The 26,697-nt window shown below is 40.8% G+C and overlaps 1 protein-coding gene across 2 annotated transcripts in view; it reads left to right on the forward strand.

Moving 5' to 3' along the window:
* The window catches only part of SLC44A3 (solute carrier family 44 member 3), an 89,127-nt gene that overhangs the window by 45,676 nt on the left and 16,754 nt on the right, over positions 1–26,697 (forward strand). The window contains exons 11-12 of one of the 2 annotated variants that reach the window (XM_007533995.3): positions 9,078–9,234; positions 11,986–12,072. In XM_007533995.3, coding sequence (XP_007534057.2) covers positions 9,078–9,234; positions 11,986–12,072 — 244 coding nt within the window. The remainder of the gene's footprint in view (positions 1–9,077; positions 9,235–11,985; positions 12,073–26,697) is intronic. The other variant, XM_007533998.3, reaches the window with a different exon arrangement.

The raw sequence follows: 26,697 nt of genomic DNA on the forward strand, positions 1-26,697 counted from the left end.
TTATATTATTATATTGCAAAGGTGAATTTTTTTAATTTCCATTTATAAAATGGAAATACTGACAAGACTTTAGGATAACAGAGGTACATATCCATACAGTGCCCACCCCCATAGCTCCATATCCAGTCCCCTCCCTTGATAGCTTTCCTGTTCTTCATCCCTCTGGGAGTATGGGCCCAGGGTCATTGTGGGGTGCAGAAGGTAGAAGGTCTGGCTTCTGTATTGAAATATAAAATCAGTGGCTGGGCAGTGATACACCACTTGTTATTGTGCTCAAGGACCCCAATTCAATCCCCTAGTTCCCACTTGCAGGGAGAAAACTTCACAAGCATTAAAGCAGTTCTGCAGGTATCTCTCATTCTCTTCCTCTTTCTCTCTCTCTTTTTTCTTTTCTTTTAATATTTTACTTATTAATGAGAAAGATAGGAGACACCACTCTGGTGCATGTGCTGCCTGGGATTGAACTCAGGACCTCATGCTTGAGAGTCCAAGATTTTATCCACTGCACCACCTCCTGGACCACCCTATCTCCCTTTTCCATCTTGATTTCTCTGTCTCTATCCAATAAGATAATTTATTTTGTAAAAAATAAAAATATATAGTCAAAGAGCACTTCTGGAAAGTAGAGTAAAACTACAAAGAGATAGAAAGCAGAAGAGAAAGAGCTAACAGTTAAGAAGCTAGATCTAGGAGTGCCAATATCTGACTAATAGCAGTTCCAGCAGTAGAGAGCAAAGAAAATGGAAGGAAGTTATCAAGTAAAATTTCTCAGAGCCGGAGGTCACAAATAAGGAGAAAAGCCAAGAAGTTTCTGGGGGGAAGGGGACTATATTGCAGACATAGAATCAACATCTAAGTTGGATTCTAGTCTTACTCTCAACAACTCTGAATCAAAAAGACAGTGAGAGAAGGCTGTTGGAATTTTAAGGAATAATGATTTCCAACCTAGAATTCTATGCCTATTCATTCTCTCTAAAAGTAAGGGAGAATAACATCACTTTTAGGCAATATTCCAAAAGATTTCCCTTCCCACATCCTTTTCTAGGAGGATATTCTCTACTGAGACTAATGAGTAAGTCAGAGTGTAAACCATGAGTTTCAGGAAATGCAGTCCAACAATAACAAAAAGGGAATTCCTCGGAGGGTGACTATTCAGCAGGATAGTGGGCAGGTGGGGCAGAAGGGCTATGGACTCCAGAAGGGTTTTTCTAATAAAAATTAAAAGAAGGAAAGACATTATCAGATGGAGAAAGCTTTACATTTTGGTGAAACATTTGATGAAGTCCATGGAAAACCAACCAAATAAAAAAGTGAAACAGTATTAACTTCACTAAAAATCCAAAAGTTGTACAGAATAGAAAACATAAATAGGGGGCCAGGTGGTAGCGCAGTGGGTTAAGCACAGGTGGCACAAAGTGCAAGGACCAGCGTAAGGATCCCGGTTCCAGCCCCCGGCTCCACACCTGCAGGGAAGTCGCTTCACAGCAGTGAAGCAGGTCTGTAGGTGTCTATCTTTCTCTCCCCCTCTGTCTTCCCCTCCTCTCTCCATTTCTTTCTGTACTATCCAACAAGGACGACATCGGTAGCAACAACGATAAAACAAGGGCAACAAACGGGAAAATAAAAAAAAAAAGAAAATATAAATAATTCATTACTTGAATTGCTTATGAAACTTTAGTTATATACTCATAATATAAACACTGCACATTAACCAAAATATACCCATCGATGGAAGGTTATAAGCTTTCTCTGTATGATCAGGAGCCAGACAAGACTGTCCACTCTCACAACTCCTATTCAAAACAGTTCTAAAATTTCTTCCCAGGGCAATCAAGCAAGAAAAAGAAATAAAAAGAACCCAAAACATGTACTTTTCCAGGAAAAGTGAAGTTGTCTGTTTGCAGATATATGATCTTATAGATGGAAAAATTCTAAAAATTCATATCCACCAAAAGCTGTTTAAACTAATCAATTAATTCATTACAATTGCAAGATACAAAATCAACATACAAAAAGCAAATAATTGCATGTGTACATACTAAAAATAAGATATATATATATATATACACTAACATAAGATATATATTCATATATATGAAAAATTATCCCAAAGTATCATAAAAATAACAATAAAATAATAAGAATTAGTTTAACCAGAGAGGTAAAAGACTTGTATACTGAAAAATTTAAGACTTTGATGAAAGAAACTTAAAAAACACAAACAAATGGGAAAAAAAATTGGTCAGAAAAATTAACATGATTAGGATAACAATATTATTCGTGGCCACGTTCAATGCAGTCTTTATCAAAATCCCAATGGTATTTTTCACAGAAATGAAGGGGAAAAATCTAAAATGTATACTGAATTACTGAATTACAAATTACCTCAAATAGTCAAAGAAACTCTAAGAAAAGCAAAGCCAAAGAAATCAAACTAAGGGGGCTGGGTGGTGGCGCACCTGGTTGAGCACACCCGCTACAGTGCACAAGGACCCAGGTTCTAGCCCCCAGTCCCCACCTGTAGGGGAAGCTTTGCAAATGGTAAAACAGTTTTGCTGGTGTCTCTCTGTCTCTCTCCTTCTCTATCTCCCCCTTCCCTCTTGATTTCTGGCTGTCTCTATAAAATAAATAAAGATTTAAAAAGGTGAAATATACTTATTTAAAAAAAAGAAATTAAACTAAGTACAACTAACTCAAACTATACTACAAAGATATAATAAGACAGTTATGGTACTGACACTAAAATAGACACATAGATAAATAGAAAACAATTGACCATTCAGATATAAACTCTCACATATAAAACTAGTTAATATTTGCTTAAAAGAATCAAGAATAGTGGCCTGGGGAGGGTGGAACAGTGGATAGGGTATTGGATTTTCAAATATGAAGTCCCAAGCTTGATTCAAGAGAATGAAGGAACGCATGCCATCACAGATAACATGGCTGAACCTTAAGGGTGTTACGATAAATGTCAGACAAAGACAAAGATTTTATTATTTTATTTTTGTGTAGAATCTAAAAAGAGAGAGAGAGAGAGAAACACTGAACTCAGAAACAGAGAACAGAGTGTTTCCCCATCTCTACTAGGGATTTAGGAGAAATGAGAAGCTAGTAATTAGACGGTACAAACTTACTATTTCAATAAGTTATGAAGCTCTAATGAGCAGCATGGGGACTATTGTTAGTGAGACTGTATGGTATATATATATATATATATATATATATATATATATATATATATATATATATATATATATATAAACTGCTAAGACAATAGACCTTAAATATTCTCACCACAAAAAGAAATGGGAACTATGTGATCTGACAGATGTGCTTTGATGTTATGGTAGTAATCATATTACAAGTGGACCAAATTAATGTGCAGACTTGTGCAATGTGTTAAGTCAAATATCTCAGTGGAGCTGAAAAATTATTAGACTTTTTTCAAATAATTATTTGTTTAGAAAGTATTAGTGAGACCTCAACTCTGGCATATTTTGTGCCAGGACAGAACCCATAATCTCACACATGCAAGTCCTGTGCTTACTGCTGAACCAGCTCTTCAGCTGCAAAAAAACTTCAATATTAAAAAAAAGAAGAAGAAAACTTCAATATAATTATATTGACAGAAAGGGAGGATAAGAAAATGTATATTGTAAAGTTCAGGTTATAAAAGAGCTAACCTCCATCTTCTAGAGTACAAAGTCAGTGGACAACTGTTAAAAAGCTGACAAATAAGACAAGGTAGGACCCTGCAATTGAGAGATATGAATGCTCAGTTCAGAACAGTTAAATATTACTTCTTTTTTTAAACTCTTTTTTTCCCTTTTTTTATATTTATTTATTTATTTTCCCTTTTGTTGCCCTTGTTGTTTAACATTGTTTTGGTTATTGATGTTGTTGTTGTTGGATAGGACAGAAAGAAATGGAGAGAGGAGGGGAACACAGAGAGGCGGAGAGAAAGACACCTGCAGACCTGCTTCACCAGTTGTGAAGCGACTCCCCTGCAGGTGGGGAGCCAGGGGCTTGAACCGGGATCCTTAGCTGGTCCTTGCGCTTTGTGCCACATGCGCTTAACCCGCTGCTCCACCGCCCAACTCCCACTACTTCTTTTTTTTAAAATATATTTATTTATTTATTTATTTATTCCCTTTTGTTGCCCTTGTTGTTTCATTGTTGTAGTTATTGTTGTTGTTGTTATTGATGTCGTTGTTTTTGGATAGGACAGAGAGAAATGGAGAGAAGAGGGGAAGACAGAGAGGGGTAGAGAAAGATAGACACCTGCAGACATGCTTCACCGCTTGTGAAGCGATTCCCCTGCAGGTGGGGAGCCGGGGGCTGGAACCGGGATTCTTACTCTGGTTCTTGCGCTTTGTGCCACCTGTACTTAACCTGCTATGCTACCACCCAACTCCCAAATATTACTTCTAAGAAGAAAAAATTAAGAGTGAGGGAAAACTCTTTTTTTTCTGTAAAACTTAGTAGGACCTTTTGACTTTTTAAGATATTTCACATATTTGATAAAAATAAACAAAAATTAGTTTAAAATAAAATGCTTGATGACTTATATTTTAGCACTATTTCAGTTATTAAAGAGTCCTGCTCTTATTTATTTATTCATTTTACTTTGTGACTAATTTGGAAGCTTCAAATCGTTTCCTTATCTGAAAGCTCATGATTCTTTAGTCTCATGCTCTAGCTTGCACATGGGGTGAGGATTAAGTATAGCAGAGTACATTCATGGTATCATTTATGTAAGCTCCAAGAGGCCTGCGGAATTCAAAAAGAGACAATTAAGTACCAGCATTTGGACAGTGTGCGAATTTCTCTTTTATGACCACTTGCTAAAAGAAGTATCAGCTAAGAGTCATAAAGATAGGGCTGGGAATGTGGTAGGAACTAGAACCATTCAACTTGGAGAAGGGACACTTGATGCATGACTTCACCGTCATTTTCAAATTTACAAATATGGTTTCCAGCTGTTCTGGATTCACTAAGGAAGTGGCAAGGAAATGGATTCATAGCAGAATCTAAGGAATTTAGGTGGTAGATGAATTTTTTTTTATTGCTGTAGTTATTATTATTGTCGTTATTGTTGGATAGGGCAGAGAGAAATGGAGAGAAGAGGGGAAGACAGAAAGGGGGAAAGAAAGATAGACACCCACAGACCTGCTTCATCGCCCGTGAAGTGACTCCCCTGCAGGTGGGGAGCTGGGGACTCGAACTGGGATCCTATGACAGTCCTTGCGCTTTGCACCACCTGTGCTTAACCCGCTGCGCTACCACTCTACTCCCTGTAGATGAATTTTCTACCCCTGACAAGACTTGCTGGAGACAGGGGGAAAAAAATCCACTCTTCATAATAAAAGCAGTTTTCAGTGTCTATTAAACTGGAAAGATACACCTTTATAACTCTTTCATGGCTCACTGAACCCCATCTTGCAGTGGTTTTGCAGGGGGGAAATTATCAGGAAATAACACAGTCTGTGTGAGGAACCATGAAATGCTCCCTGCTTGAGAGCAGATTTACACTGGAGGCCATCCATCTCATGCAACCCAGTCCTTGTCCAACAATCTCAGAACAAAATTAATCTTTCATACTGTTCAAACAGTTCTTAATGAGCACTGGGCTAGATCTAACTAGAACTAGAGTGTCCTCCTAGTACCCTGAAGCTCTCTGCTTGATCCTATGTTCTGTTGTCTAAAAGACTAGTATTTGAAAAAGATAAAAAATGAAATAAAATAAAATAATAAAATAGTTAGAAAAAGCCCTTACATACCTCAGATGACCCAAAGGTATGACAAGATTTGTCTGAATGGGACCATTAAACCCTTTACCCGAGGTTGGAGTTAATGTGGGGGCCTTGGTGCCATGGGCCAGGGCCAGGCACCTTTAACGTTCAGCAAAGTCACTAGTTTAGAACAGGGGGAATATGAGAAGAGCCAGGAGATAACTCCTTCAGTAAAACAAACACTTTACTATGGCCAAAGACTCACTTTCAACCCTTCCACCTCATGGGGCACCACATGTGGCATAGTGTTGGGGTGTCTTTTCGTCTTTCTCATTCTTTTCCTTATTCTGTCTAAAGTTGAAAGGTCAAAAAAATATTATGAGACCCCAATAAGGTTAAAAAGAGAGGGGGGGAGGGAGTGAGGGAAAGAAAGTGAGAGAGAGGGAGAGGGAGAGGGAGAGGGAGAGAGAGAGAGAGAGAGAGAGAGAGAGAGAGAGAGAGGGAGGAAATGGGAAGTAGCCTTCTGGGACACATTCTAGAGTCATGAGCTCCCTCACACAGCTCAGATCTTCCTTACCACTGCCATGCATAGACTAGGATAGAAGATGCTCGATTCATACATAGTACTTGCTAGAGCTAGAAGAACACTTCTAGAGACAAGTGAGTCAAAATGACTGGAGGCCCCAAATTCCTTATCAGCCCACACTAAGTTGCCCAGTATGTCCAGCAACATTGTCATCCCTTGGCTCAATTGTCAAAATATGGTTGCACCCAGAAATAAGTATTGTGTTAGATCTTAAAAGGTGAATCAGAACCTCTTCCTGAAAGGAGGTTTTGCTAGTTGTGAGGGAGAGAGTTGAAGGTCAAGGCCACACATACAACAGGGAGGGGATGACACTAAGAGACAACCTTTGGAATTCGTAAGGATCTAAGAGGTGAGGGTCTTAAAGACATTCCTGTTGTTTAACTTTTCCTGTAGTTTTCAGGGCAAGTAGTGAGTGACTCCTGCCTCCATGAGCTAGCTTGGGTTAAAGGATCTTCCTTCTACATCGTCTCTCTAGTTATGTTTTCTGTAACCGCTGCCTCTTCTTCCAGCTGATCCCCGACGACCTTGGAATCATAACAGAATGTATTCTAATCTAGGTCACTCTGCCTGAAATGGTTAATCCTATCAGGCAAAGAAAGTTGATGTGTAACCCCAGACTTGAATATCTGGAGGAACAGACCCCCCCTAACTCCCCAATCTCAGTGAATCATGTATTTTCCTAGCAGATGGAAAGCAGGTGTTGTCCTCATCTCCCCGTATCCCCTCCTGAGCACCATAATAAGTTCTAAGGCACATAAATCTCCTAAATGGAAAAGTAAACATTCTTCCTTTAAAAAACTTAGGAAAGGGAAAGAATGTGTCAGATTTTCCTGGCGTGTACTACTCTTCCAGTTTATCAGATAAAAAAAAAAAAAAAGAATTATCAGCAATAGCTTCCCTGGCATTTCCTAGTTTCAATATTACTGAATTGAAGCTCACATTGCCCTTTTTGTGGGATAACTGGATTGCAGCGGTTGTGCTCCCAACATTGCTTTCATGTTCTCTTTTCCTTCCTGGATAATTTAAGTAACAGCAAACACAATCATTGCCAACTCTTGAAACATTTCTGGCAGCATTCCTTTTCCTCCTTCAAAACCTAGGCTCTTGTCAAGACCTTAATTCATAGTGACTTATTAGCAATCAGAGCAAGCTGTAGAATAATCCATTATTGAAGAAACAGAGATTCACTAGGACTCAGTGAGCTTGCTTCTCGGAAGGGGGCTCCTTTTCTAGAACTGGCACCATCAGGAATCCAGAGGGTCAGCGAAGGGGTTGCCTCAAACCCTCCCTCCTTTGTTGTATCTGTCAGGTTTGGGCAGAGCAAAGACTCTGCCCATTCTGTTCCTTTTCACTCCTCCAAAACTCCCAGCCTGTGAAACTGACTTTTGCATTCTTGGGAGCTGTGTCATGACAAGTCCAGTAAATGATTCACACTGTAGTGACCTTTAAAGAGCACAGTCTAAATCAGCTGGTTTTCAGAGCCTCGAGTTTCTCTAGCAGAAGCTGAAGTATCCAGGGCTTTTTGTCCTTCACTTTAAGATGAGCTGGTGATTACCTCTCCAGCTGCACTTCTTGGTCATGTGACCTGGCAGTGATTTTCGTCATTGAGCTGATGCTGGCAGTATTTATGTGTGCTCCTGTGTCATTTAAACCTTGAAGATGACTATGTAGCTAGAAGATGAGATCAGTAGGCTACACAAAGGATTGACAGAGAGAGGAAATGTCCAAAGGAGAAACTTATTTAACTCATCAGTATCAAGACAACATTTTCTGTTCTTTTCATAGCATCAAGGGCTGCCAAAAGGAATTAACTTCATCTAAGAAATCATTTAGAGGGGCCAGATGGTGGTGCACCTGGTTAAATGCACATGTTACAATGCACAAGGACCCAGGTTCAAGCCCCACCTGCAGGGGGAAAGCTTTGCGACTGGTGAAGCAGTGCTGCAGGTGGCTCTCTCTCTCTATCCCTCTTATCTCCCCCTTTCCTCTTGATTTATGGCTGCTCTATCCAATAAATAAATAAATAAATATTTAAAATTTTTAAAAGAGAAATAATTTAAGGGCCAGATAGTGTGCACATGTTACCATGCACAGGGACCTGGGTTCAAGTACACAGTCTCCACCTGCGAGGGGAAGTTTCACAAGTGATGAAGCAGTGCTGCAAGTGTCTTTTTCTCTCTCCCTCTCTAAACCACCCTTCCCTCTTGATTTCTCTCTGTCTGTATCCAACAAATAAATAAACATTTTAAAAAGAATAAATAGTTAATCCTTTGCTACTAAAGCATATAAAAATTTCATCATTTCTCTCTCCACCAGTTCCCTTCCCTCTCAACTTCTCTCTGTCTTTATCTAAAATAAATTAATATAAAAGGAGCCCCCAGCTTCCCATCTGCAGAGGAGTCGCTTCACAGGCAGTGAAGTAGGTCTGCAGGTGTTATCTTTCTCTCTCCTTCTCTGTCTTCCCCTCCTCTCTCCATTTCTCTCTGTCCTATCCAGCAACAAGAACAACAAGAACAACAAAAACATTGATAAACAACAAGGGCAACAAAAGGGAAAAAGTAGCCTCCAGGAGCAGTGGATTCGTAATGCAGGCACCGAGCCCCAGTGATAACCCTGGAGGAAAAAAAATTTTCACCAATTATTTATAGCATCACTGCTTTTGCAAGTTGTATCACTGATCATCTGAACCAGAAAGGAGTTTTTGTTTACTTTTTCAATAGTGTTTCTAACTATTATCTTCTTTTTCCTGTTCCCAGAAATAAAAGTGACCCTCCTGATCGCCCAGTCCTTTCATCTCTCTCCACTCTTTTCTGCTACCATCAAGGAACAGTTGTGAAAGGGTCATTTTTAATCACTGTGGTGAGGATTCCAAGAACCATTCTCCTGTACATTTATAACTCTCTAAAAGAAAAGGTAAGACAGCAGCTTAATACAGAGTGCAGTTGGTGTTTGGGTTACAGAAATACAATCACTGGAAAACTCCAGCAGGTCGCAAGACAGGAATGTGACCTGTGGTTGCATCCATTCAAGACTTCACTATTCCTCAGGCCTCCCCAACCCCTTTACCCCTACCCCTACCCACACACTCTTCTTGTTTATAATTTTGTTTGGTGGTGAAGTTGGAGTGGAAAGGGAGGACTTCAAATTACTTGGTTTTCTTCATATCTAAATACTAAACAAGTGGGAGGCAGTCTTAAAAGGAAATTTAGCAACTTGTAGACATTTATTTTGCCTTCTTTTTTTTCCTGTAAGAAAATATACTACAAGAAAGGAATAGTATTTGTTTCTGTTCTAATGCCAAGCTGCCCCCCTGGTTTTGTGTGTGTATGTGTGTTTAGAGGATTACTGGAAGTTACTAGTCTGTGAGGAGAGTCTGACTAAGTGTGAGAGTGTGGTGTGTGTGTGTGTGCGCACGTGTGCATGCACAGAAGCACATTTGAGAGCGAGCTGACCTAAATCTCAGCACAAAAGACAGAAAACTGTGGGACTTTTGTGCCTTGGCTTTTTTTTTTTTCCTTTCCTCCTCCCTGGTTTTTATTTCCATGCACATTTGGTTATGAATGCCAATGGAAACCAGAACACCAGGAAAACAGCTGTTCTCATGATATTTCTGACCTGCTAAACAAGGGGAGGTTGGACTTTTACCAATTTTCCTGTTCTCACACAATGTTAATCTCTTCCCCCACTCTCTTTTTAGTGTTGGGGATTTAGAATTTCGCAAATTTACATGATCCTAACCTTTTGGATATAGATATGTGTCCTTAATAATTCTAAATGTGGATTCATAACTACATTTTAGAATTGCTTTTGTGTGCTATTTAAGGAGACATCTGAACTGTTATAATGTTTTTAAGTCCATAACAGCAAATTGAGATTAAAGAGTAAGAATGGTCAGTTGGAATTCACTTAAATTTTTCTAGTTTCCTTGTCTTGAAATTCATGCTAAGCATTGCCTGTAATTATAAAATAGTCTCTTGTATTAGCATTGAAATGCTGCTTAGTTACATTTTTGGTAACTTTTTTTTCTGATCTGGAGCATCACACATAGGTGATTTCACTATTGCTAGCTGCTTTTACATTCAGATAGAGAGAGGTATCGAGAAGGAGAGACACCCTCTAGACTGTCATACCATCTCCCATGTGATGCTGGGTGTTTGTTTATTTGTTTCTAGAGTGTCATTCAGCTCTAGCTTATGGAGGTTCTGTGCACTTCTCCTTGGACTCTAGGACTTCAGACAGAAATGTCTGTTGCACAAATTACTATGCTAGTTCCCCAGCTGGTGCTGGGGTTTTCACCTGGGGTGTGCACATAGCAAAGCACTTGTTGTGGTGGTGAGCTATCTCGTCAGCACTGGCTCAGAGAGGCATTTAAAGAGACATATCTAATTTAGGCCAAGTCTGGACACTGAATTCTGGATTTTGAATGATCCTTCAATCTTAGGAAATTTAGAGAGAAAAAAAAATTCCAGGGTGGAGGAGGGAGGGAGGAGTGGATATGTTCATGCATACATGTATGTGTCTATGTATTTGAGTAACAGGTTATGTTGGGGAAAAGCAGGAGGAGTTTTGCATTATCTCCTATATGAGACATCTTATATGCTTTGGGGAATCACCTTCCATTAATCCAAAAGAGAAATCAGGGAATTAGTCTTTCTGGTTGAGGGTAAAGGTTATTTATCTCTCCCCAGATTCCATAAGGATCATGGGATCAAACTACCTTTTAAGAACATTCACTGTTAGAGAAATGTGTTCTTTGTAGAAAGAAAAAAGAAAAAAAAAAAAAAAGGAAAACTTTTCCTCTGTAGTCTCATAGTATGTTTCGAGTTTAAACATTTCACACAGTCCCTGTATGATCTTGCCTGTTAAATGGCTCATTCACAACCACAGCCAGGCAGAAAAGCATCCAGATCAAGTTTCATCAAATCAAATTAATACTGGAACAAGAAAATGTCCATATAAGGCTGAGTTATTCCTGGGGTCCCAGTAGAGTACTATTTCAGGCTTACCTTCAGGAATTTTTTTCAAACTCCGGGAAGTGGGTAAGATTCACTTGTTCAATCACCCCCCCAAGTTTTATTAAATTACTCACTCTATATACAAACTCAATTCATATTTCAAAGAAATTGTTTATCCTTTGAAATTTAGTCCTGAAGTCCTCACTATAAGCTTTATTTAAAAAAAAAAAGTAAAACTTAATCCTTATTTTATGTGAATACAACCAGAATCTACAATTTATTATTTGTTTTATTATTTTTAAAATATGAATTTTTCATGAATTATAAACTTTAGAAACATTGCAATTGAAAACACTTAGGGGAAGATGAAGAGAGAAAATTTCTTTTTACTAGAACCAGGAAATCTAGTTACATTTTGCTAGTAGGCATGGTTAACCCATTTCTCTTTGAGTTGAGGTCATCATCAAAGCTAACAGGTAATCCCACAAGAAAGAGACCATGGTCATAGTAGCAGTAAGACTAATAATCAGTAGAGTAGCATGTATAAATAGAGAGAGAGTTTTCCCACATTCAGTGAGACGTGCTCCCCCAGTACTTGAGTCTCCAAGTAGACACTGCATGTATGACCACAGAAATAGCCTGCTTACTTACCTCTTTGCTGTATTGTTTCTTTCTAACTCATATTTCTTTGCTTTTGGCCCCATCCCAGCAGCACAGTGCTTGGTCAAGGTGTGTATTCAGATGCTGCTTCTGCTGTTCCTGTTGTCTTGACAAATGTCTGCGCCACCTGAACCAGGTATGTCTCGACCACTTCTCTACCATTTTTATCATGCCACTACCACATCTCAGCTGTAGCTAAATGCAGAATCCCCAGGGGGCCTCCATCTCTTAGTCAAGGATCAATAAATTCTTCTGTAAAAGGTCAGAATGTACAAATGCTTTAGGCTCTCAACCTTGATTGCGACAACTCAATTTTGCCATAGTAGTCAGAAAGTCACCACAGGCAGACTGTAAATAAATGAGTATAACTGTATTTTAACTCTACTTGTAGGCACTGAAAAATTGAATTTCACCAAATTTTAAATGCGTCATAAAATAAGTCTTCTTTTTACAGTTGCCCACCTCAAATCTATAGGGACACATTCCAAGACCACCACCCCCTATGGATGTCTGAAAACATGGATAGTAAAGAACCCTCTATAAACTGGTTTTCCAATGCCAGCATACCCATACCTATGACAAGGTTTCTTTTATTGGGAAGTTCAGTGATGCACACAGAACCTACATGTAAGAGGTCACAGGTTTGATGCTGGGCACCACCAATAGCCACAGCTGAGTGGTACCCTCCTCAAAAAAAAATTTGTTTAACTTATAAATTAGTCAAACAGTCAGATAGAAATATAGTGCTTAATTTACATATTAGGCACAATAAGAGATTAACAATGATAACTTATAATACAATAGAACACACATATATATAATAATGTGTTGTAATAGAAGGCATATGAATGTGGTCTCTCTCATACACACTAAATATCTTATTGTATACAATTTTTCTGATAGATGTTGACCACAAATACGAGAAACCATGGAAAGTTAATACCACAGATAAAAAGGACTGTGTTTTTAAAAAGTAAAAATTATTCTAAGCTCCAGCCAGAGGCAAGAGGCAAGCAGGCTGTCTGGTATATCTGGCTCCTGGGCTTAGACCCTCAGGTCATTAAAGCTGTTCTTCAAATTCTGTGTTCGGGGGCGGTGGCAAGTGGAGGGGCGGTAGATGTGGTGACGAGTGGTACTTATTCAGCAGTGATATAAGGGATGTTCTAGGAATTCTAGCTAATGAATATACTGAAAACTAATTTTCAATGTCTTTTCCAAGAGCTATAATTTTCCTGAAGTAGAAAAAGAATTGCCTCCCTAATTTTAATATATTTCATCAGCCTTTCCCTTTCAAGCTATAAATAGTTCTTTAGGAAAAAAATGATATAGTACAGTTATTTGAATTTCAGATATTTTTCTTCTTGTTTTTCAAATTGATGGAAATGTAAATATATGTTAAATATGTGTTTTTCTGTAAATTAGGAAATTTATTTATTTATTTTTATTTTTTTATTTATAAAAAGGAAACATTGACTAAACCATAGGATAAGAGGGGTACAACTCCACACAGTTCCCACCACCAGCTCTCCGTATCCTATCCCATCCCCTGATAGCTTTCCTATTCTTTAACCCTCTGGGAGTATGGACCCAAGGACACTGTAGAATGCAGAAGGTGGAAGGTCTGACTTCGGTAATTGCTTCCCTGCTGAACATGGGCATTGACTGGTCGATCCATACTCCCATCCTGCTTCTCTCTTTCCCTAGTGGGGAAGGGCTCTGGGGAAGCAGAGCTCCAGGACACATTGGTGGGGTTGTCTGTCCAGGGAAGTCTGGTCAGCATCATGCTAGCATCTGGAACCTGGTGGTTGAAAAGAGAGTTAACATACAAAGGCAAACAAATTGTTGACCAATCATGGACCTAAAGGCTGGAATAGTGCAGATGAAGAGTTGGGGGATCCTCCATTTTGTAGGTAGCTAGTAGGCATATTTTAGTTGTATTCCAAAGGGTCTGTGGCTATACCAGTTTTCTGTTGTTGTTTTTTTCTTTTTCTTTTTTCCCTTGAGCCTGACATCTGATATGCAGGTGGATCCAAGTTATTGTCTGGGGAGATGATGTCATGGCTGGAAAAAGGACCAGAAAGCTGAATCAGGGAAGAGAGTAGCTCCCTAATATGGGAAAGCAGTATAAATATTATTGACTGTAAAACCCATCGATTTGATGTGATCTGGGGCCCATATTCAGCTTAGAAGCCTGTGTGACCTCTGCATCCCTCTAGATCTGAGCTCACATTTTCCCTGGGGAATGCACAATATTTCCAAGATCATAGGTAGCATTAGTAATGATTACCTTTGTGAAACTGACAAATACTGTAGTCTTAATACAAGGAGTGTGATTGGCCTTGAATCATAATAGGCTAGGCCCACTCTGATCTTTGCACTGGTGCACTCAGCCTTTGTCTAACCAGTTGTTAAAACATCTTTACTTGAGGATGACTCCTACAGGATTCTGAAGTACTAGCTGGCATTGTCACTACTGGTAGACCTAAGACTTAGGAGATTGAGAGGAAAACAAGAAGTGAAAAAGGAAGAGAAAGAATTTATGTGAATTTAATGCGGAGGTACTGGCCACCTCTGACCTAAATGGACTAGTAGAAAATAGAGGAAAATGCTGATTTTTAAGAATAAAGATGATTCCAGGGGCTGGGGAAGTAGCTCAGTGGGTTAAGTGCACATGGTGCGAAGAGCAAAAATAAAGATGACTCCTATAAGTCAGTGATCAGAAAGATTGTTGATAGCATTTGGCAGTGGATAAAGGACAGTGAGCTCAAAGTGAGTAAAAGGGTTTAGATTTATTTGCCTTTTGAAAGATTTCCTTGAACTGGAATGAGATATTAGGGTAAGATTTCTCTGGAAACCAGATTTAAAGGAACAGAGGTCTGTTTTATCTTCCTTGTTTTGTGCAGTAGGAGTCAGGAAATGCTAAAAGAGAATGAGCTCCATTTATTACCATCAGAACCCAGATGCTCTCCTTTACTTAACATCAAGGAGCTGGTTGTGTCTCATCACTGCTTCTTAAAAGCCTAATCTATCTTCCCTAGTCCTGGGAGCTGGCAGGTGGCAGTTGTTGCATTTATAGACGCCCAGCCAAAGGCTGCACAGCAGTCCACTTGCAGAGTGGGGACTACAACCTCACATCCCATCATTTCTCATTTACTCATCTTTCTGCATCATAAACACCAACTGTGTGTATGCCTGAAAATGTACATGTGTACAACTCTCACATTTATTTACCCAGTAACTATTTGTTGATTATGTATTTAAACCATTTGAACTGATCAGGATGGGGGAGGGGGCCAGGGAAATATAGAAGCAACAGAAAGCAAAGCCAGGCCTTCAAGGAGCCAACAAGTTAGTTTGGAAAACAGGGACATTGTATTAGGTCTCTGCAGGAAACATGTAAGTAGTAGCAATGCAGAGAGGACAGTAGAAGTTCAGTAAAGAGAGTTGGCCATTGGGGAGGTATTTTGCTTAGCAGCAATGAAAGTTTCTACAGAAATACTATTTGTCAGACCTGAAAAAAGAGGTCCACTAGACATCAACAGCTAGTCACAATAGCAACAATAGCTGTAAGTGATGGTCACTGGCTGTATTGCCAGCCACTCATTAAGCACTTTTCCTGCATTTATCTGTGAAAGTTTTCACCACAACCCTTTGAAATGGAGCCCCAATTTACCAATGAAGAAATCGAAACTTAGAACATATGGTCAGTGGCAGAACTAGGATTTGAATCCACATCTATTTTACATTAGTGATCCAAGCCCTCACCATTATACATTTTTAAACAGCCAGGAGGAAGGCACAGCCACTGTTCTGGGGTGAATCTTTTCATCTTCTGTCTAGTTCAAGATCAAGACTTGACCTTTTGGAAAACTAGAAAGGTAGTGGGTCACTGATGAGAGTGAGGGATGGACTATGCAACTATAGAGCCAGGATAGGCTTGTAGCTTTAGGCAGGGCAGTATCAGAGCTTGGAGGGCACCTGGCTTGATGAGAATTCTATGCAAGGAAAGTCTACAGCTTCAATATCCCTTCCAACCAAGAGAAACCAGAGTGAGAGTCTCCTCATCTCTGCATGTTAACTGAGCTGGCCTGCCTCTTGACTATTTTTTTTTTTACAATGCCCAGCATTGTTCCTTGTGAACATGTCACCCTCTGTACATGTCTCTCTCATCCACTGTGGATGTACACATCTGTCCCAAGACCCAGATTCAAGCCTCTGGTCCCCACCTGCAAGGGGGAAGCTTCACAAATAGTAAAACAGTGCTGCAGGTCTCTCTCTCTCCTTCCCTCCCTCCTTTCCTCCCTCCCCCCCTCCCTCTCTGTCTCCTCAATCCTCCTCAATTTCTCTCTGTCTCTATCCAATAAATGAAAAAATAAAAATAAAGTATAAAAATATGTATCTGTTTTAAAAAGAACAGTGAGCCTTTCCTTTGTGGTGCTGGGGGTTGATTATGTGTCCTCACACGTGCATAGCTTGAACTCTACCCACTGAGCCATCTCCCCAGTCACTGATGCTGATAAGTGAAACCCTCTGGTGAGCCACAGGACTTTTCCTGGTTGGTCCAGACTGCTTTGAACACTTACAATATCCTTTATTCTATTCTTCTGGGCAAAGGGCAAGCTGTCATGGATTTTCATTTTTCACATGCAACCAAGAGTTATTTTCTAATTAGTAAAGTATATACTATGTTACTAACGCTTAGTAAAATGTGCTATTATGAACCAAAATTGGTGTTTTGTTTAGTTTCCTAAGGACTCAGACTCATTATTCTGTTAAGATGTCTGGCTGCCAAGGCAATGCCGGGCAACCAACAAAGCTTGTGAATGCATACACACAGAGTTGGGCTTTCACAAACAGGTAGAAACACTTTGCTATGCCTGAACCATTACCATTGCCTGGGGTTGATTCTGCTGTTTAATCAAAGTTATTCTGCTCTAATTAACATTTTCCTTCTGTCAGTTACTTAATTCATCTTTATTCAACATATATATATATATACTTAATGATATCAAGCACTGCATTTCTCTGCAATTCTTTATTCTCCAGCAGAAGTGAGACTGGGTGCAGGAAGTGAGCAGAGCACTGAGGCCAAGCTAGCTTGAGAAAGACTGCTTCCATGAAGTCTCTTGGGAGACGCTCTAAGCAAAAGCTCTAGCAGCAGTAGGCCTCTACCTTCCTTGCGAATTTGGTGAACCTCCCCATCTTGCCAAGCTTCTGCAGAAGGTTAAATGACCCCCAAGGTCCTCATACATGTCAGATCTGTGTGATCTGACACTTGTGATCATTCCCAGCAGAGAGTTGGTACATGCAGGAATTAATCTGCTACCTCAGAACTGTAACATTCATGCTGAAAATGGAAAGGTGTGTGACCTGTGTGTTTCCCACATAGGGACATTTTTCCCCCCACATTGTATTGTTTTTTTTCTTCCAGTGCCAAGGATGAACCCAGGGCCTCATGCATGTGTGGTATTTCTGAGTCACTTCACTATGTCCTAAATATATATATTTATATATATATTTATATATATATGGGGAGGGAGAGGGAGAGACACCAAAGCACTGCTCTATCATTCACTGAGTTCTATCTGCTTTTTGTTTTGTTTTGTTTTGTTTTGTTTTGTTTTGTTATAAAAAGGAAACTGACAAAACCATAGGATAAGAGGTACAACTCCACACAATTCCCACCACCAGAACTCTGTATCCTATCCCATCCCCTGATAGCTTTCCTATTCTTTAACCTTCGGGGAGTATGGACCCAAGGACATTGTAGAATGCAGAAGGTGGCATGTCTGGCTTCTGTAATTGCTTCCCCACCGAACATGGGCATTGACTGGTCTATCCATACTCGCAGTCTGCCTCTCTCTTTCCCTAGTGGGGCAGGGCTCTGGGGAAGTGGAGCTCCAGGACACATTGGTGGGGTTGTCTGTCCAGGGAAGTCTGGTCAGCATCATGCTAGCATCTGGAACCTGGTGGTTGAAAAGAGAGTTAACATACAAAGCCAAACAAATTGTTGATCAGTCATGGACCTAAAGGCTGGAATAGTGCAGATGAAGAGTTTGGGGGGAGGAGTCCTCCATTTTGTAGACAGCAAGTAGGCATATTTTAGTTATATTCTGAAGGGCCTGTGGCTATACTAGTTTGTTTTTTTTTTCTTTCCCTGAGCCTGACATCTGATATGTAGGTGGATACAATTTATTGTCTGGGGGCATGATGTCATGGCTAGAAAAGGACCAGAAAGCTGGATCAGGGAAATGAGTAGATCCCTAATATGGGAAGGGGGTATAAATATTGTTGACTGTAAACTCCATCTATCTGATTTGGTCTGGGGACTGCAAAAGCTGAATAAGGGCAAGAGACTGGCATACTTTAATGATGACTCTTTAGTCACTATCAGGCCACTCCATCAACTGGGGCCCTATTTGGTGAGTCCTGAGATTCCCCAACAGACATGATGGGCCTAGAACTCAAATAAATCCCTCTCACCTTGTTACTGGTCATCTCTATCAGGAACAACACAATAGACCCCTTTGTGGGCTCCCCATAGGACCTTGCCCTCAACTTGGATCAACAACGGTATAGACTGTTTCATCCTCCGAAGGGAGGATAGACAACATACTCTATGCTACACCTGAGGAAGATGGGTCCTGATATTGGGGAAGCTTGGAACGTTTCTACTTATGACCACAGAATGTGAGCTCAGGTTTAGAGGGATGCAGTGGTCACATAGGCTCTTAGGCTGCTTTTGGTTTTTGATGTTATTCATGATGCTCCCAGTTGGTGTTAGGGATTGAACCCAGGGCCTTACCCAGGGTGCATGGAAGTGTGAGTTCTACTCTATAAACCACCCCCAGGTCCCACCCTGTACTTCTTACCCTTAGTGAGGACTTGCTCTGGAATCATGAAGATCAGCAATGTTTTTCTGTTGTCTTGCTCCTGAGCCTTCAGAATCTTATTCAGAGACCTAATTGAGTGAATAAAAGGAGCTATCTCTCTGCACCCACTTACTTCAAAGATCCCAATCCTGTTGATACTTAGTGATAACAATAAAGAAATGAAATAACTATGAACAAGACTGTAATAAGCTATAAGTCACTCTGTCATGCCTGACAGTGGCAAGAAACAGTTAACACCCAACACCGTTCACTTCAGTTTCTGCCGGGTTGCCTTGCAGGGCAGCTGGGAATGGGGCACATCTGTGCAGCACTTTACAGTCAGGTACTTCAGGGGAGGATGCAGCAGCTTAGTCCAGCAGCATGTGGCCCATAATGCCTCCTCTACTTGGGCATTGTTCTAATCTAACATACAGACTAGTTAGTTCCTCTTGGCAGTTGATCAGAAATACCCACAATTTCCTGTCTTCCTAACTAGCAAAGATAGTGCCTGGAAAGGTCCCAGGTTGTCTTATTGAGCCCAGAGCAGAGCAAAACTCATAGCCTCTTAGAAAATACACACATGGGCAAGGGTAGATGGCATCATGGTTATGCACAAAGACTCTCATGCCTGAGGCTCCAGGGTCCCAGGTTCAATCCCCTGCACCACCATAAGTTAGAGCTGAACAGTGCTCTGGTAAATAATAAATAAATAAATAAATTACACACATCTCCCTCCTCCCTGCTTCATAGCCCAATGCCTAACTCAGACTGCCTGCCAATACTTTTTTTGTCAGTGCATATAATGTTGGTCTTGTCTTCTAGGCCTTTGTGGCAAACTTGACTTTGTAATATTATCAAGTCTTTCACCCCCCCCACCTTGCACCCCCACCTCCCAGTTAGCTCTGTTTCAATGGCTCGCTTTCTCCAAGTCCATCAATAGCCAAGGCACCCAGTGACTTTTCCATGTCAGGTTTTGGTTCATCCTCAGCCAACTGGCAGAGCTCCAGTGACTCCCTCTCCTCCCCAAAGCAGCATGTGCATCTTGGAAGAAAATGTATTGTGCAATCTCTCTAGCTAGATTATGAAAATGATATAGAGAGGAATCTTAAAGAGGATGCAGTTCTTTTAGTATCTCACATTGCCATAAAAGGTGGCCCCATCTCAAAGCATTCAAAGAGTCATTCTTTCAATGACAGCAGCAGTTCTGAATCCTGCCACCCCCACTGACTGACTCGGTGTTATTCTGGGGCAGCCAACTGATGGGGAGGCTTCTGGAGAGAGGCCTCTGTGTGTGCATGTTTTGGGAAGAAACTCACACATGTGTGTCAATATGATAGTTTGCATTAAGGACCATTTATAGACAATGATAATCCTCACAGCCCAGCTGTTCTATGGCAAATGTTACTTCACTGGCTTTAGATAGAAAGGAGTGGAGACACCTATTTGTCACAGGCTCCAGGCTGTCTGGGAGAAGCTAAATGTCTTCTCTTGTCCCTGGTGCTTGGCTCAGAACCTGCTGCACTTAGGGCAGTGACTTTACTCTCTGGAACCCCATCCCACCTGCTGTGGGCATGTTGCCAGGTCAGGGAGTAGGGAGCCAGGCCTGGAAGTCTTCTTCTCCAAGCAGTTCTTAACACTCTTTTCAGGGGAGGCCCAGTGAACAGTTTCCATCTTTAATTGGATTCTAAATTCCTTTCTGCCTTAAGTTTCTTCAACCTTCTTGAAGATTCCATTAATGTGTGCCCAGTGAATAATTACCTTGCTATAAGGAAATATAGGTAAGTCATACCAGGACTCTCCATTTATAAGAAAACCCTCAGGAAGGAAACTGTACATCAGGCATTAATTACTCCAGTGTGTGTATTCCCTACAGACAGGAATACCTGTGGCTTATTGGGCACTGCACCAACTATATTATGTGCATTAACTGCCTTCATCTTCACAGACAGTTCCATGAGAGAGACACTTTTATCATCTTTTGCGTTTTTTAGTGGATGATGACACAGATTCAGAGATACTAAGTAGCAACCTTCTGTAGGTTCAACGCATGAGAAGGAGCAGCTGGGTTTTGAAGTTTAGGAAATCTAGTCACTCATTCCTTCTTCCTTAGCCAAGTTCTGAACAACTAAGAAACCTAAAAGTTAAACAGATAACGATGAAAAACATCACTTTAAATAGCTAAATGACAGGTTGGAAATGACAGATTGTGGGAACTACTTACTAATATTTCGCTTCTGATTTAGAAAGACTGACTTATCCTTTCCAAGACTTAGCAGTAGAACACCCCTTAGTCCCCTTGGAGTTCCCTTGTGAACTTACAATGAGGAGCTGAGAAGGTGTGCTCTCAGAAAATGGGGGAGAGCTAAGCCAGAATGTGCTCTGCTTCTCCCTGCAAACTCACCTAGTCCCCAAAGCAACCCCTTTCCTGGATACAAATGAGATGCAATAACCTAATGGAGTCCCTAGCTGTGGAAATATAAACCCCAGGGAGTGAGGACCCAACACCAGCATTCAAACTCTTTCCCACAGGAACTCAGACCCCAGAATTTCAGCCATCACAGAGCACCTGGCCCTCAGTATAGCAGAACCTGCAGTCCAGGAGCTTGACAAGAGTCATACAGAGGAAAGGACTCTCCTGATTTTCTCTTTGCCTGCCTTCCTGAGCTCTACCAAGACAGTGGGACAAATAAGTATGTCACCTCAAACTACTGTTTAAGGTAGTCCATGTGAATTGACCTGACTGCCTTTACAGAGAAGTTCCCTGGGCAACATGGAAGCCAAAACCATGCTCATAGAGCATGCGGATGACTTGGGCTCTAAAAAGGTTGGGGTCACACCTTTTATTAAAGGTACCAAGCCCCCAGCTTCCTTCTCCAACCATCTCGTCTCTCTTCTGCTCTTACTTCAACCCTCGCTTTCTTTTTTTTTATATTTATTTATCTGTTTTCCCTTTTGTTGCCCTTGTTTTTTTTTTCATTGTTGTAGTTACTATTGTTGTTGTTATTGATGTCATCATTATTGGATAGGACAGAAATAAATGGAGAGAGGAGGGGAAGACAGAGAGAGGGAGAGAAAGATAGACACCTGCAGACCTGTTTCATCGCCTGTGAAGCGACTCCCCTGCAGGTGGGGAGCCAGGGACGGGGAAACGGGATCGCCAGTCCTTGTGCTTTGCTCGATGCGCTACCGCCCGACTCCCTCAGTCCTCACTTTCTTCTGAGACATATTTGTACACATTTTATAAGAGCTTTCTTTGTTCCTTACTCCTTCCTCTACCTTGCATTTGGGTCACACTCTATTCTCCCAGAAGGTGACAGAGTGGGAAGAAGATCGACTTTGAACAAACAGGTCTGGGTTTGAATCATGATTCCTCTGCTTATTATATAACCTTGGGTAGAATACTTCATTTGTCTTAGCCTCAGTTCCTCCCTACAAAGAGCAAAATTCTGAAAATTGGCCTCGTAAGCAGTTAAGAAGCTAATATATACATAAGTATGTATATATTAATACTAATATGGTACCTAGTTGTTAGTATGCAACATAAATAATACTTTCTTTGGAGGACAGAAGGCTCAGTTACTTTTTTTTTTTTTTTTGCCTCCAGTGTTATCGCTGGAGCTCAGTGCATGCACTACAAATCCACCACTCCTGGAGGCCATTTTTCCCATTTTTTTGTTGCCCTTGTTGTTCATCATTGCTGTTATTGCTGCTGTTGTTGTTGGATAGGACAGAGAGAAATTGAGAGAGGAGGGGAAGACAGAGAGGTGGAGGGAAAGATAGACATCTGCAGACCTGCTTGACTGCTTGTGAAGCGACCCCCTTGCAGGTAGAGTGCCGGGGGCTTGAACCAGGATCCTTACGAGGGTCCTTGTACTTTGCACCATGTGTGCTTAACCCTCTGCACTAATGCCCATCCCTGGTTCAGTTACTTTTATTTATTCATGTGTTCATAAAAAATTACAAGTTTACCATGTGCCAGATAAACTAGTATAACAATACCTAGTTTCCAAGATGAATACAAATATTTAAACAGAATGTTTGCAAAGTTATTATTATTTATTTTTATTTTTTATTTATAAAAAGGAAACACTGGCAGAAACCATAGGATAAGAGGGGTACAACTCCACACAATCCCCACCAACAGAACTACATATTCCATCTCCTCCCCTGATAGCTTTCCTATTCTTTATCCCTCTGGGAGTATGAACCCAGAATCATTATGAGGTGCAGAAGGTGGAAGATCTGGCTTCTATAATTGCTTCCCCACTGAACATGGGTGTTGATATATCAATCCATACTCCCAGCCTGCCTCGCTCTTCCCCTAGTGAGACAGGGTTCTGAAGAAGCGGGGCTCCAGAAGTGGGGTCATCTGTCCAGGGAAGTCTGGTTGGCATCATGGTAGCATCTGGAACCTGGTGGCTGAAAAAAAGAGTTAACATATAGAGCCAAACAAATTGTTGACTAATCATGAACCTAAAGGCTGGAATAGTGCAGATGAAAAGTTGGAGGGGGTCTTCATTTTGTAGCTAGTTAGTAGGCGTGTTTTAGTTATATTCCAAAGAGCCTATGACTACACTAGGTGTTTTTCTTTTCTTCTTTTTTTTTTCTGAGCCTGACATCTGATGTGCAGGTGGATCCAATTTATTGTTTGGGGACATGATGTCATGGCTGGAAAAAGGACCAGAAAGCTGGACCAGGGAAGATTTGGGAAAGGTATATAAATAATGTTGACTGTAAAGTTATTATTTTTATATGTAGCATGTACAGGTATGTGCTGAAGTTATTATCACCCCACTAAGTGCATGAGTTTCTGATTCTAGCCTCTGGAATTTAGAATACACTGTATTTCTGGCGTTGATTGTGAAGCCTGCTCAGTTAGGGTACCATGTCTTTTTGCTTCCCATTACACCCTCAGCCAGAACCACTACACTATGACTTACTTGCTACGGGAAATTGAAGTGCTAAGAGCAGCCCTTCTGATCTTCAGAGTCCAGAATAAGGCTCACAAGTTACTCTCTTGAAAGAAGATGGCGAGGAAAGCCAACATTGAGATCCAGCCCCCTTGATCAGCAGACAGAGTGACTATGTCCTGAGACGAAGAAAACAAGTCCTGGACAGCATCTGCATTTGACTCTTTCTCTTCTGTGCCTAGCAGTTGTTTTTCTTTTTACTCCCATTTCTCAGCAATCAACCACAGTTTTGTCACAGCCTAGCCAAGGTAACAGGAACTATTTCCAACAATGCTGCTTCAAGGGTCATCTGCCCCCTGTACCCCCCAAGAAATCACTACTCACTTAACTATGAGATTCCTTTCCAAAGTCTAGCTGGACAGAGGACTTGAAGCAACCTGTTAATGTTCTTCATACCTTCCCATCATGACAAGTCCTAGGTTCCATAGAAAGGCACTGAGTGAGATGACCTGTGCTTTAAACTTTGATTCAAGGAAACTATTTTTGGAGTCAACAAAAGCTAATTTGGACTTAAATAAGAAAGCTGGTGACATATTAAAACCTGAAGCTTTGGTGAGCAGGGTTCAATGTGAGACTGTAGCAGTCACAGACTGGCTCTTGTGTTCTTCCTACTCACAGTTTAGTGTCTGCCAAGGGCCCCTGACTGCTGGACTTACCTTCATCTGTGGTCACAGCGAGGCTGTGTTGTTCAAAGAAGAAGATGAAAGGAGATAGTGCAGAAGTAGCACATTAGACATTCATGCCTAAGGTCCCAGAGGTTGCTTGTTCAGTTCCTGGCACCATTATATGTCAGAATTGAGCAGTGCTCTACTCTATCTCACACTTTCTCTATTTCTCTTTCTCTCTCTTATGACAATAAATGAATAAAAAAATTAAAGGGGAGATGAAACCTTAACCATTGAAATTCTCAACCTTACCTTAAGTGCTTAAGAACTGAAAAGATTATAATTTCAGCATTTCCCAAAATCATTTAGTGTGAAAAGGAACTCAAGCCAATAAGTAGCTTCTCCCTGAAATCTAATCTTCCTGATGACTGAAAGCAGTTTTCTTCATGTCACTTCTCTTTGGGTTGACTTCTGGAGCCGAGTTACTCTCAGTGGGTTCAGATTATCCACCTTGAAGGACCATACCCTTCTATTGAATTTCATTGTTCTTATATTTGAGATGTGGACCAGGGATTTGAACCAGTGTCCTTGCATATGGCAATATGCGCACTCAACCTCTGTCCACACTCTTCTACATAAGACTATGTGAGCATATTCCTTAGCCATTTCCCAATTTTTTGTCCTAGACAGTGAGACCTGTTGGGAGAAGGAAGTGATTTTTGACCAGATACTAAAGAATGCATTCACAAAGAATAGTAAAAAAAAAAAAAAAAAAAAAAAAAAGAATGCAATCACAAAAAAGAAAAATAACATGAAAGGAAGTGTTAGTCAGAGTGAATAAAAGGTCGAGGGAATAAAAGCCACTTAGAAGCAACAGTCACTGAATCATGTTTTGCGACAGCCAAGAATGCAACCATGCCTGAGCTTACTAGCACCTGAATCTCTCTTTGACATCTGTGTGGGTGTGAATCTCAGTCCCAAGCTGAGATGTGGAAGAAATACTGTATTGTATCTTTCAACCTAATTTCCGACTTTAAGTTCCTGTTTCCACACACAAGGGTATGTGAGGCGCCAGTTGTCCCCAGGCGTTAGTGCACACAGGTTGCCCTTGTGACATCTATCTTCCCATCTGCAGGGTTTATTCAGGTTTACTTGGGAAATAGGAATTTGTTCTTGCAAATCCACCTGTGGTCCTGTTTGCCTAGATGTGCTAGTGGTCAGGCTGCTTGAGCCTCTTCTGGTTTTAGAACTTTAAGCACCCACATCTCTGGTTCCGTCATCAAGCCAGGGCCATAGAGTGGGAACTTCTTTTTAGAGTCCTGCTATATTTCTGTGTTCATCTTATAAAAGCATTCCAGAATACTGGACCACCAGTCAATATTCACAGATACTTTTTCTTTCTTTACCTATATCAAGGGATATAGGTAGTGTGGGGTGGAGAATGCATGCTCACCGGTTGCTCTGAGATATTCAATCACATTGCAAATTATTTTCCTTCATTTCCTTCACTGGTGCTAAGGGCTTACAGAGCCAGAAATTTTGAAAAAAAAAAAAAAGAAAGAAAGAAAGAAAGAAAGAAAGAAAGAAAGAAAGAAAGAAAGAAAGAAAAGAAAAAGCTAGTATGAGCTGCAAACTGGCTGTCTCCTTTCTTAGATCCCCTAGCAGCCCCTTCCTATCTCTCTCACCCAGCCTCAGCTAGAAGAGTGAACACAGAGCTTATGTCCTGCTTGAATGGTGAGCACAGAGGAGTGAATGTATGTGTTGACATACATGCGGGAAAAGACACAGAAATGAAGCAGGCAGAACAAACCAACACATTCTAGTTCCATTTAGAGTCTTATCTCAATAGACCATTTGGAAACCAGCTCTATGAAAAGTAGGAGAGGAAACAATTCAGGGAATGTTGGTTCAATTAGCTTTTTTATTTAGGCGGGGCTGGTAAGTTCCTAAAAGCTTTGGCAAGTGGATCCAGGCGTTGACATTTCTTCAAGTGGTTTCATCTCCCCCTCATTCTGCCTTTTTCAGAATGGCTCAGTTGGCGTTGGGGTGGGGCAAAGAAAAGCATTTGCCAGGCTTTCATGGATCTAAGGCGTGAGACAGCTGAGGCCAAATGACCTCATCAGGATGCATCACAGAGAGTAAAGAAATGCTCTCTGCATCCATTTGCCTTGTCTGTGTCTTGGATTCATAGAGGCAACGGTAGAGGTTCCTGCTGAGATCCCAGGAACACGAAGCTGCTCTTCCCACTCCGTGTACTGTTTCCAGTCCCCAGCCCAGAGCATGGTCAAAGCCCATCTTCCACTCATGCCTGTAG

Source organism: Erinaceus europaeus, chromosome 11, assembly GCF_950295315.1.
Source record: "Erinaceus europaeus chromosome 11, mEriEur2.1, whole genome shotgun sequence".
NCBI lineage: Eukaryota > Metazoa > Chordata > Mammalia > Eulipotyphla > Erinaceidae > Erinaceus > Erinaceus europaeus.